The 11,780-nt window shown below is 45.5% G+C and overlaps 1 protein-coding gene across 1 annotated transcript; it reads left to right on the top strand.

Annotated features, from left to right (window-relative positions):
• Nucleotides 1-2,265: 2,265 nt before the first annotated feature.
• LOC137317674 (probable G-protein coupled receptor 139) lies at nt 2,266-5,406 on the top strand. The gene is made up of 2 exons (XM_067980843.1): nt 2,266-2,335; nt 4,499-5,406. The coding sequence occupies exons 1-2, from the start codon at nt 2,266-2,268 to the stop codon at nt 5,404-5,406; spliced, it is 978 nt and encodes a 325-aa protein (XP_067836944.1).
• The last annotated feature ends 6,374 nt before the right edge of the window (nt 5,407-11,780 follow it).

Raw genomic sequence — 11,780 nt, 5'->3', positions numbered from 1 at the left:
GAGAGGGAGGGAGAGAGTGGGAGGGTGGGAGAGGGAGGGAGGGAGAGGGAGAGAGAGAGGGAGGGAGAGGGAGAGAGAGAGGGAGGGAGAGAGAGAAGTGGAGAGAGAGAGGGGGTGAGAGGGAGAGGGAGAGACAGGAATACGGGTGAGAGGCAGAGAGTGAGAGAGATAGGGAGAGGGTGGAGAGAGAGAGAGGGGGGAGAGGGTGAGAGAGAGAGAGGGAGCGAGAGGGAGAGGGAGAGAAAGAGAGTGGGTGAGAGATAGAGAGGGTGAGAGAGAGGGGGAGAGGGAGGGAGAGAGGTGGGAGAGGGAGGGAGGGGGGAGAGGGAGAGAGAGAGAGGGGGAGAGGGAGAGAGAGAGGGTGAGAATGATAGAGGGTGAGAGAGAGAGGGGGGAGAGCGGGAGAGAGGGAGAGGGAGAGAGAGGAAGAGGGAGAGGAAGAGAGAGGGTGAGAGAGAGAGATGGGGGAGAGGGAGCGAGAGAGGGGGAGAGGGAGAAAGAGACGGGAGGAGAGGGAGAGAGAGAGTGTGAGAGAGATAGATGGTGAGAGAGAGTGAGAGGGGGAGAGGGGTAGAAAGGGAAAGGGAGAGAAAGAGAGAGGGTGAGAGAGAGAGGGGGAGAGGGAGAGAGAGGGGGAGAGGGAGAAAAAGGGAGGGAGAGAGATATAGAGAGAGAGTGGGAGAGGGAGAGAGAGAGGGGCGGAGAGGGAGAGGGGGGAAAAGGGAGAGGGAGAGCGAGGGAGAGGGAGCGAGAAGGGAGGAGAGGGAGAGAGAGAGGGTGAGAAAGATAGAGGGTGAGAGAGAGAGAGAGGGGAGAGGGGGAGAGAGGGAGAGAGATGGAGAGGGAGAGGAAGAGAGAGGGGAGAGGGAGGGAGAGAGTGGGAGGGAGGGAGAGGGAGAGAGAGAGGGAGAGAGAGAGGGAGGGAGAGAGGGAGGGAGAGAGAGAAGGGGAGAGGGTGAGGGGGTGAGAGGGAGAGACAGGGATACGGGTGAGAGGCAGAGAGTGAGAAGATAGGGAGAGGGTGGAGAGAGAGAGAGGGAGAGGGTGGAGAGAGAGATGGAGAGAGTGAGAGAGGGAGAGGGAGAGAGGGAGTGGGAGGGAGGGAGTTCTGGCCTCTTGCTGTGCCTTTTAATCCCTTGCTTTTGTATTTTAATCAATTCCCTCTCTCTCCCCTCAGGAATCTTTTTGATGAAATGCTGCAAGGAGATGATCCAGAAAGAGACATTTTGTGAGGAGGAGGAGGAGTGGGAGAAATCCTGGGCCAAGCATCGTTCTCTCCGCTGGGGACGGACTGACTGAGACCTTCACCACAGCCTGGACCCGATGGGGAGCACGTGAGTAATGTCTGGGTTACTCTGGGGTCACTGGGTGCACACTGGAATCACTGGGACATTCAGTGGACACTGGGGGGGGTCACTGGGACATTCAGGGGACACTGGGGGGGGTCACTGGGACATTCAGAGGACACTGGGGGGGTCACTGGGACATTGTTGTGGTAGTTCTTGTTGTTGTGGTGGTGGTCTGAACATCAAGACCATCACTCTGGCATCACTCTGGGCTGACTGGGTGCACCCAGGCATCATTCTGGGTTCACTGCGGGATCACTGGGGACACTCGGTTGGCTCCTTGCTGCCATCTGAACAAGATGGCGGCGGCGCAGACGCCTTTTTTCCAAAAGGTTGGCCGCGCTGTGCTCCATTTTGTCCAAGGTGTCCGTCCCCTCATATCACCCACAGTCATTTCCAGGCTGCAATCCTCAACCTGCCCTTTAACTGTCCTCGTGTCAGAGAATCACAATTCATATTTTAACTGGGAAACTGCAGGAACAGAGTGAAACGGGTCTGCTCGTGTCCCTGGGTTCAGTCTACACTGCGGAGACATCTGTCTAAATTATAAATGAAACACCAGGAGTGAACATGGTCAATATAGTTACATAAAAGCTGTAAATGAAGCCGTTTATTATTATTGGATCAGTCCTGTATGAGATCAGATTTAAACTTTATTCCTGAGAGAGGTCTGATTAAGTAATATCGTGGGATTTGAGATGTTTGTGTTTTATTCACCACATTATTTACAGCGGAGTCAAAGCTGCTGATATAATGTGTTTGTTAAACTGACTGTAACTAATAGCAATGGTCAGGAGTATAACCGTGTCAGTGGAGACTTATCCCCTGTATAAATCAGGGCTTGTTGGAATGGATCAGCTCAGAGTGTCTGCTGGAGCTGTGGTTTCCAGGGTAACAGAAGTCAGTGCTTCTCACAGAAATGGAAGATCCAGTAATCCATCAGATAATGCGTATTTATTATCCTGTTCTTGTGGCCATTGGAGTTCCAGGTAAACTGTTATCTCATCTGTTAAAGGTGCAAATCGGTGTTAACTCTGCTGCTGTACTTGGCAAATTGTTTTTTGTCCCTGCATATTTTACACAGTGACTTGTTCTGTTCTATTGGTTGAATGGTGGAATGTGTTAAGTCTCTGCTCTTTCGGTATTGAGGCGCTGCATTATATCTGTCATGAATTTGTCTATCCAACCCTGGCACTGTTACTGCATTATTCTCTGTACTGAATGTATTGGGCTAAGAGTTGGTATCAGACCATCAGGAGATGATAACAGTTTCTTGTTGTGGAGCTAACCTGTCCTGGAATATGTTTTCATCAATGTGTTTTCAATGATTGATAATGAGACAGCTCAAGGTCTCAGTGTTACAAGGAGGCAGCGGAATGTCCTCCCTCCTCAATAACATGCTTCAGTTTAACTGGGATTTCAATGTATTTATTGGTGATCACTGTTATGAAATATTATTTCATTATGTGTGTATCTGACGCCGCTTCAGATGTCTGGTTACTGAACTGAGTTTGATGCTGACTCTTTCACATCTCCTTCTCTGCTTCACTGTGGATGAATTCACTGACTGTCACTGGACTTCACTGTAAAATGAAATGTTTTGATGTTTTGTGGTCTCAATTTGCACTGTCCCTGTTGGAATCAGCAGCCCTTCTATTTACCTGTAGTTTATAAGTATGATGTTGGTGTTTTGTAAATTGAACAATCCCGCCATCGATCCCTAGACCCTATAATTACAGGAGAAGGAATCTCAATTATTGTGAGATCTGTCTGGGAGAGGGATTCGATTCTGTTCATTCCATGATTTGTAGATGAAGTGAACAGTGTTGGTGAACAGGTGGAGGATTGGGTGATCTGTGGAAATATTAAACTATTCCACAGAGGCTTCATTATTTAACAAACTAACACTGAGAATAGGATCGGTGGAACACGGGGCTGGTGAACAGAATGCAGGCTCAGGATGATAGGATTTAATCGGATATGAAAATGAACTTGAGAAAGAGAGTAGAGTGAGTGATAGAGAGGGCGACTGAGAGGGAAAGCGAGAGGCTGTGGTGTGAATAATTCATCAGAACGAACTGCTGAAACTTCCAGTACAATTAAACAGAGTAAAAATGACTTGAATGTGTCATTATGATGTGGTCAGATTGGATGAGTTTTTATTGTGGGACTCGCTCCTCATGTTTATATCCCTGTCAGGTCCTCAGTCTGTTTTTGTGAATGTTCCTTGTTTTCCAACTTAACACGAAACATAATTAAAATTTGCTGAAAAAAATATAATCAGAAATGTCTTGATCGGAATGAATTGTTCGGATACAGTACGTTAAAGTTAGGTGAATACAATAAACAACGAGGTTGATTTAATTAATACTTTTAAATTTAATTTCAAGTGAATTACAAAGTAAATTTATTGTACACATTTTATAACTGCACAGGTTCCCTGACATCAATAACCACAGAAATGAACTGTTGAATGTATTAGTTGGATTGTGTTAGTGGGACCGATAGATTAGATTTCCTCTAACACTCTGCTGCAGTCTCTGCCTGTGAATCCCAGCCTCTCCCCCCACTGCATTGAATCCTCTATCTCCTCATCCGTTGCTTCAGTTTGTCCACTTTCCCAAACCATCTGCTCCTGACTCCCCTCCAGCTCCTACATGTCCTTTTCCTTGTCTCCCTCCCAATCTCACTCACTGGCTCGGTCTCCAGCTGCCTTTCCCATTTCGTGCCAGCCACTGTCGGCTCACTTATCCCAGAAAAATAAACGAGCTGTACCTCCCCCTGTCCCCTCACATTCCCCACCCTTCCCCCTTTTTCCCGTCAGTCTGGAGCCCATACCCGGCTTTAATCCACTGGATTCCCGGTGTGTAAAACCCCTTCTCCCTTCCCCACCGGCACTGAGCTCTCACTCAGCCCTTCCAGTGGATCCAGTGCTCACTTTGCTCACTTTCTGTATCCATCTCCCAATTCATTATTGATCATTGTGTTTAAAAACATCTCTCTGCCCGAAAGTGCTGCCCAGTTCAATCAATCACTTTCCACCCTTCGATGCAGCAACAAAGCTGGAAATTTCACCCCAGATCCTCTCAAACTGCTGCTTTGGCTCCAGGTCTGATCAGTAATTTCTCTGCTTCCTTTTCTCTCTCTTACAGTTAACTTGGTGGCGATTGTGATCCTGTCCCGAGGAAAGTGCGGTCTCTCCAAATGTATCAGTGCCTACCTGGTGGGAATGGCAGTGGCCGATCTCCTGGTCATTATCACTGATCCGATATTGACGGCGATTAATGGGATGTATATCCCATTGTCATTCCTGGACATTACTCCCGTGTGTTTTTTTATTTTCTTCTTGAGTTTTGCAACCACGGTAGTTTCTGTCTGGTTCACAGTCGCTTTCACCTTTGATCGATTTGTGGCCATTTGTTGTGAGAAGCTGAAAACTAAATATTGCACCGAGAAAACGGCGGCTGTGGTTCTGGGAACAGTGAGTGTGCTGGGCTGTTCAGTGAGTGTCCCCTGGTACTTTATATTTGAACCGAGATTTATATTTGATAATGTTCCCTGGTTTTGTCAGAATAAACCGAGCTTCCGTACTTCCCCCACATGGGCAGCATTTGAGATGTTTCACCTCATTTTAACCCCTTGTGTCCCGTTCTGTCTGATTTTGCTTCTCAATGTTCTGACGGTCAGGTGTATTTTAGTGTCCAGTCGTGTCCGCAGGGGACTCCGGGGCCGCAGCAATGGAGAGAATCAGAGTGATCCAGAGATGGAGAACCGAAAGAAATCCATCATTTTACTCTTCAGTATATCGGGCAGTTTTATACTGTTGTGGCTGACAAAGGTTGTATTTAACATTTATCTGCGAATTGCAGGCATTCGGTATTATAATTCCTACACTGACCCTAATTATATCACGCTGCAGACATCAAAGATGCTGCAGCTTCTCAGTTCCTGCACAAACACGTGTATTTATGTCCTGACCCAGACTAAATTCAGAGAGGAGCTGAAGAACGGGGTGAAATACCCACTCAATCTAATTGTTAAATTAGTGAGATCACAGTAAGAGCTGAAGGGTTTCATGCTCAATTCCCTACACTTCCCAGGGGATGAAAAGTACATTTTATATTAGCAGCACAGAAATATGAAATGATCTTAAATCTGATTCTGAGATTATATTTTATTGATAATCTCACCTATTGTGGCTGGATTTGCTTTGCAGGCAACGCGTGAATTGTTTGCTCAAAATAGCGGCACTAAAGAGCTCAGCTGGACTTTAATTAACTGACCGCAAGACAAAATGGGCAAAGCTGGAAACCAAAATCACTTCTGTGGACCTGATCAGGATGTGTGTATTCCACATAAATGGTGAGAGAGAGGGAGAGAGGAAGGGAGAGAGAGAGTGGAGACATAGGGAGGGACAGAGAGAGAGGGGAGGGGGAGAACTGGAGACAGAGAGAGAATGAGAAAGAGGGAGTGAGGGAGCGAGAAAGAGGGAGAGAAAGGGAGAGGCAATTAGAGAGAGACCGAGACAGAGAGAGGGAGACGGAACGAATGGGAGAGGGAGAGGCAGAGACAAAGAGAGAGTTGGAGAGCGACAGAGAAAGAGAGACAAAGGAGAAGAGAGAGGGAAAGGGCGAGAGAGGGTGGGAGAGAGAGAGGGAGAGAAAGGGAGTGGCAATTAGAGAGAGAAAGAGACAGAGAGAGGGAGACAGAGAGAATGAGAAAGGGAGAGGCAGAGACAAAGAGAGAGTTGGAGAGAGACAGAGAAAGAGAGACAAAGGGGAAGAGAGAGGGAAAGGGCGAGAGAGGGAGAGAGGGTGGGAGAGAGAGAGGGAGAGAAAGAAGGAGAGGCAGAGAGACAGAGAGGGAGATATAGAGAGAGGGAAGCGAGGGAAAGAGAGAGACAGAGAGAGAGAGACAGAGAGAGTGGCACAGAGAGTGACAGAGACAGAGACCAGGAGAAAGACAAAGAGAGAGGCAGGGAGAGAGAGACACAGAGAGAGTGAGAGACAGAGAGGGCAGAGAGAGGGAGAGAAAGAGATAGATAGAGAGGCAGAGGGAGAGAGACGAGAGCCAGAGAGAGGGACAGACAGAGAGAGAACATAAGGACAAAATAAATGTACCAATTGGAAAAGTGCAGAAATAAAGAAGGGCAGAGAGAGTTACTCAGAGATGGAGAGAAATAAAGAGTAAATTATTAAGACAAGAGAGAAAAATAAAGAGAGAACGAACGTATATATATATATATACATATATATATATATATATATAATGAGAGAGAGAGACACTGCCAAATAATTACAAAGTGATAGGAGAGGAGAGGTAAATAGAAAGATGAAATCAATTCAAAATAACTGGAGACTGAGGGAGAGTCAGAGCAGGAGAATGTCAGACATAAAACGACAAAGAGAAAAAGAAAAAGAGGAACAGAAAGCAGGGAGAAAATAGAAAACAGGAGAGAGGAGCAGAAATACAAATATTAAAACAGAGACTGAGAAAGATGGAATGAAATACAGAAACAGATGCAAAGAAGAGTTCGAGAAGTCAAATAGAAACAGAGAGAAAGAAGTAGACAGAAGTAGAGCTGGAGAGAGTGAGAAGCAAACAGAATGAAATGAAGACAGATGGAAAGGGAAGGAGGAAGAGACAGATAGAGAGAAGGAAAAGGGAAAAGTAGATCCACAGAGAGAAACAAAGAGAGAGGTGATGTCAGGAGGCTGCACAATAAAGTCACTCAGCCTTGTGTGCCTGACCCTGACCATTACTGACTGCAGCAGTTTCCCAGCTGCTCTGTGCAGTAAAAAATCATCTGATAAACGAAAGCCTGAGACTAAATCGGCTTCAGCATGTCTGAAGGAAAAGGACGATTAAAAGGAAGAAGGGCTGTTGGAAGGATTGTTAATGACACGTTGTGAAAGACACACACAGCAGAGGATAGATCACCAGAGCAATAATAACGATTCCAGGAGGGCTAGAGGTGGTTTGAACTCCTGCCGGCTTGATTTGGTTACGTTGTGGACACTGAGAGAAAACAAGTGAAGTGTCAATCAATCGTGGGTTGTATTTGTAGGAACCTATTTTTGATCAGCTCACGTCCCAGAGGTGTGGTTCTATGTTACAAAGAAGCTGGGCAGAAGTTGAGTGGAGAGACGCAGATCCACCAATGCTGCTCCAAAATCACCTTTCGCTTCCTGGCAGCACCACCTCACCTGGAATCTTCATGACTGCTCGCTACCTCCCAGCTTGATGCCTCGATGCTGGTTTACAGTTTGCCTGTGAAGCAGATGACCTGGATACAAGAGATAGACAGGATACACTACAACGGTATCCATCAAAACGCCTGGAATCTTCCAGGCAAGCTTGAGTCAACCATAAGGATATAACTTTCGTTATCACTTTAGTCGAAGATAGACATTGGATTTCCAAACGGTTATGCATTTTGGCAATTCAGAATGTGTTGTTTTATTGATGTTAAAGCAATTCTAAATCGGGTATAATCCCAAGATGTTGATGAAATTCTAATGTAATTTTTTCTAGTGTAATAAGTATAATAAATGATTGTTTTGTTCATAAAGCCATGGTTTGTGCTTGAAGTTTCTTTTGGATAAAGAGTCCATTATTTAAATTTAAAATTAAACCTTGTGGAGATAAAAATGAATTGCCCCAAATTAAAGTGTAAAATCACTTTGCACCTTTTTGCTCCTCCATCTGGGCCATGTGTAACATTCCCAGTGAGTTGCTGGGATTCTGTAATAAATCACAATGTACTCTTACCCCTTCTGCTGTATTACTAAACTGGACAGTGTCCCGCAGCACTCTCCTGATCTGTTACTGTTACAAATACTGTTATTGTTTCAGATTAAAGAAAAATATGAATAATGGAGAATTAAACCAAATCCCAGTTCAGAACTACATTCAGATCGAGTCCAATTTTACTTTGATTTATTTAATAGAAACTAGAATTACATTCTCTACACAAAATGGCTCATTTGACCTTTCCTCCGAATGTCTGGTCTCTCCTTCTCTGTAAGAATTAAGTCCAAATAACCAAATGTTAATCCATTATTTTGGATAAGATCACATTTTGGTGTTTAATTCCCTCACTGCACCGTTGTCTTTATGTTAAACACCAGCTAGTGCCAGTCTCACACAGTTTGTATCTTTAACTATGGTGCAACAGTGATTTAACAGGAACACCAAATGCACCCTGTCCGTGTCTCTCACCATAACAAGCTCCACCTTGCCCCTCAGTAAGATGGCTGCCTTATTGGCGGCCATTATGTTTCAGGATCAGGGCCGCCATTTTGTTTCTGCTTCATGGCAGCCAATCTGTTCAATATGACCATCTTGCCCCCCATTTAGTTGGCCGCCTTGCCCCTCACTTAAATATGTGCATTGCCCCTCACTTAAATGGCTGCCTTGCCCCTCAGGAAGATGTCCAGCTTGCCCCTCAGTAAGATGACTGCCTCACTGGTGTCCATTTTGTTTCAGGTTCATGGCATTGAAGTTGTTGTTCATAGATTCATAGTTCCATGGAAGGTACGGGAGAAGAGGAGGCCATTCAGCCCACTGTGCATTTGCCTGCTCTTTGAAAGGGATGTCGAATTAATCCCAGTTCCCCCTCTGCTCTTTCCCCACAGCCTTTATGGAGGCTTTGTAATAGTAGTTGTATTATGGAAATACATATATATGTATATATGCAAATTGATGTTGTAGTAGTTGCTGTAATATATAAATACAAGTTGTTGTAGTCGATAAAGATTGTCTCTCAATCTTTTACACTTTAGATTCTTCTCCTTTATAAACTGGACTTTGTTTCTGTGTAAATGAATGTTGCTGAGAGATTGTCCCTGTAACTGAATGAGGGATCATGCTGTGTATTAGGTTTTTCAAAAAAACGTTTTTACCTTGGCTGTTTTAACCGTCATGAATTTGTTTGAACTCTTTGGCTGATTGGAAAAAGCCACAAACTGTAAGTTGACCACAAACTACAGGCTTTTTGTCCACTGCACATTAAAACAAGAGAAAAGAGCAAAGGTAAAGTTCGTTCACCTTTGCAAACTGCAACATAAAGGGTGAAGTAGCAAAAAATGCCCAGGGTTTGCGTCCCCTGCTCCAGGGACAGAAGTGAAAATGAGCACGGGAGCAATTTGGACCAGGCAGCGAACAATAACTCGAACAGGCAGACAGACCAGCACCTTTTAGGGAAGGGGTGGGGAGGGGGGATTTGGTGGGTGAGGGATTGAGTGGCAAAACAGGAGAGAAAACCTTGCAACTTGTATTAGAGAGAGAGAAGCAACTTGTGCTCTTCAGTCTGACCTGAGTGCCTTTCTGTCTCTCTCTATCTCCCAACGTTTCTCACTTTTCTTTCGATTCTCTGCTTTCTAACTAAGGATTGTGTTTGTCAGTGGTGTTTGCTGAGAGATTGCCTGCCTGTGTAATGGAATGAGTGAGTGAGTGTGAATGTGTGTGAGTGAGTGAGTGAGTGAGTGTGAGGGAGCTCTGGGCTCTTGCTGTGCCTTTTTAATCGCTTACTTTGTTTTTAATCAATTCATTTTCACTCTTTCTCTCTCCCTCCAGAGGATATTTTTGTAGAAATGCTGTAACATGAAAATGTTGGAAGTGAATTTTTGGGAGGAGGAGGATTCTTTGGGAAGAAGTTTGCTCTCCACAGGGGACTGGTCGAGGCCTTCACCACAGGCTGCACGCAATGGGGCTCACGTGAGTTGTGTCTGGGTCACTGTTGAATAACTAGGAGCACTGTGGGATCACGGGTTGCTGTGGCATCACTAAGATACTGCAGGTTCACTGGGACATTGTGGGACCACTGGGACACTGTGTGATCAGTGGGACACTGGGACCAATAGGTTACTCTGGGATCACTTGGTCACTGCAGTTTCCTGGGACACTGTGGGATCACTGGAACATCGTGGGATCACTGGAACAACGTGGGGTCACTGGAACACTGTGGGATCAGTGGAACACTGGGATCACTGGAACCACTGTGGGATCACTGGTTTACTGTGGGATCACTGGGTTACTCTGCGATCACTGTGGAATCACTGGGTGAACTGTAGATCATTGGGGCACTGTGCGTGAGTGGGGCCCTGTCACTGGGTGCACTGTAAGATCACTGGGTCACTCTGCGATCACTGTGGGATCACTGGGTGCACTGTGAATCACTGGGACACTGTGGATCAATGGGGCACTGTCACTGGGTGCACTGTGAATCACTGGGACACTGTGCATGACTGGGGCCCTGTCAGTGGGTGCACTGGTAAGATCACTGGGTCATTCTGCGATCCCTGTGGGATCACTGGGTGCACTGTAAGATCACTGGGTCACTCTGCGATCACTATGGAATCACTGGGTGCACTGTGAATCACTGGGACACTGTTGATTAATGGGGAACTAACACTGAGTGCACTCGATGATCACTTGGTCACTGCGGGAACACTGTGGGATATTTATTTACCCAGTTGGGCCGAAAGGCACCTTTTCCCCTGCAGTTCATTCGATGTAATTCTATGCATATAAAAATAGATATAATGCCGTTGTTGTTGCAGTAAAACAGGGAATCCCGGAGAGACTTCTTTACCCAGATGGGCCGAATGACCTCATTCTGTGCCGTGCTGTATTCTATGCAGTATATGTCCAAACATAAATATATTATATATACAAGAAGATGTTGTAAAATCGAAATAGCTGTTGGGCCGAATGGCCTCTGTGATATATGCGCTGTACTGTACATTCAAAGTAAAAGATATAAATATATTATATTATAAAACATAGTCAAGATTGTGTTGTTGTTGTCAAATGAGGAATTCAGGGGAAAATCTTTACCCAGATGGGCCGAGTGGCCTGTTTCTGTGACGTGGTGCATCCTATGTAATATGTATGTAACGATATATTACATTGTATTATACATACAAGAAGTAGTTGTTTTAAAATAGAAATAGCAGTCGGGCCGAATGGCCTCTCTACTGTACTGTGCATTCGATGTTAAATATATATAAATATATTATTAGATTATCTATTGTATCATATCTTCTACTCCAGAAGTTGTTGTTGACAAATAAGAAATTCAGAGGAATTTCTTTACCCAGATGGGCTGAATGGCCTGTTTCTGTGCCGTGCTATAATCGATGTAATATATATATAAAGATATGCACGGGGTTAAATTCGATAACGCCCGAATCCGGGGGCGGGAACGATTAACCCCCACGTGATTAACCTGCACCCGGTCGTTGAGATGCAGACAGTCGGTGAGATTGGTGCTGCCTGGTGATTTACCTGATTCCTGCGAGCAGTCAGGCCTGGCTACGCTGTTGAGCGGCTTCTCACCAGCAGGGGGTCCCCGATATAGCGTGAGTGGTCAGCACCTCTCAAAGGCAGGCTGCACATCTTAAAGGCAGCCTGCACCTCTTAAAGGCAGGC

Source organism: Heptranchias perlo, unplaced genomic scaffold (assembly GCF_035084215.1).
Source record: "Heptranchias perlo isolate sHepPer1 unplaced genomic scaffold, sHepPer1.hap1 HAP1_SCAFFOLD_63, whole genome shotgun sequence".
Classification (NCBI taxonomy): Eukaryota; Metazoa; Chordata; class Chondrichthyes; order Hexanchiformes; family Hexanchidae; genus Heptranchias; species Heptranchias perlo.
Note: the sequence above shows the minus strand (reverse complement) of the source record. Positions and strands in the feature narration are given on the sequence as shown.

Coding starts and splice junctions, on each gene's coding strand:
- LOC137317674 (XM_067980843.1), top strand. CDS start 2,266: ATGGAAGATCCAGTAATCCATCAGATAATGCGTATTTATTATCCTGTT. Junction 2,336..4,498: donor TGTGGCCATTGGAGTTCCAG/GTAAACTGTTAT, acceptor TCTCTCTTACAG/TTAACTTGGTGGCGATTGTG.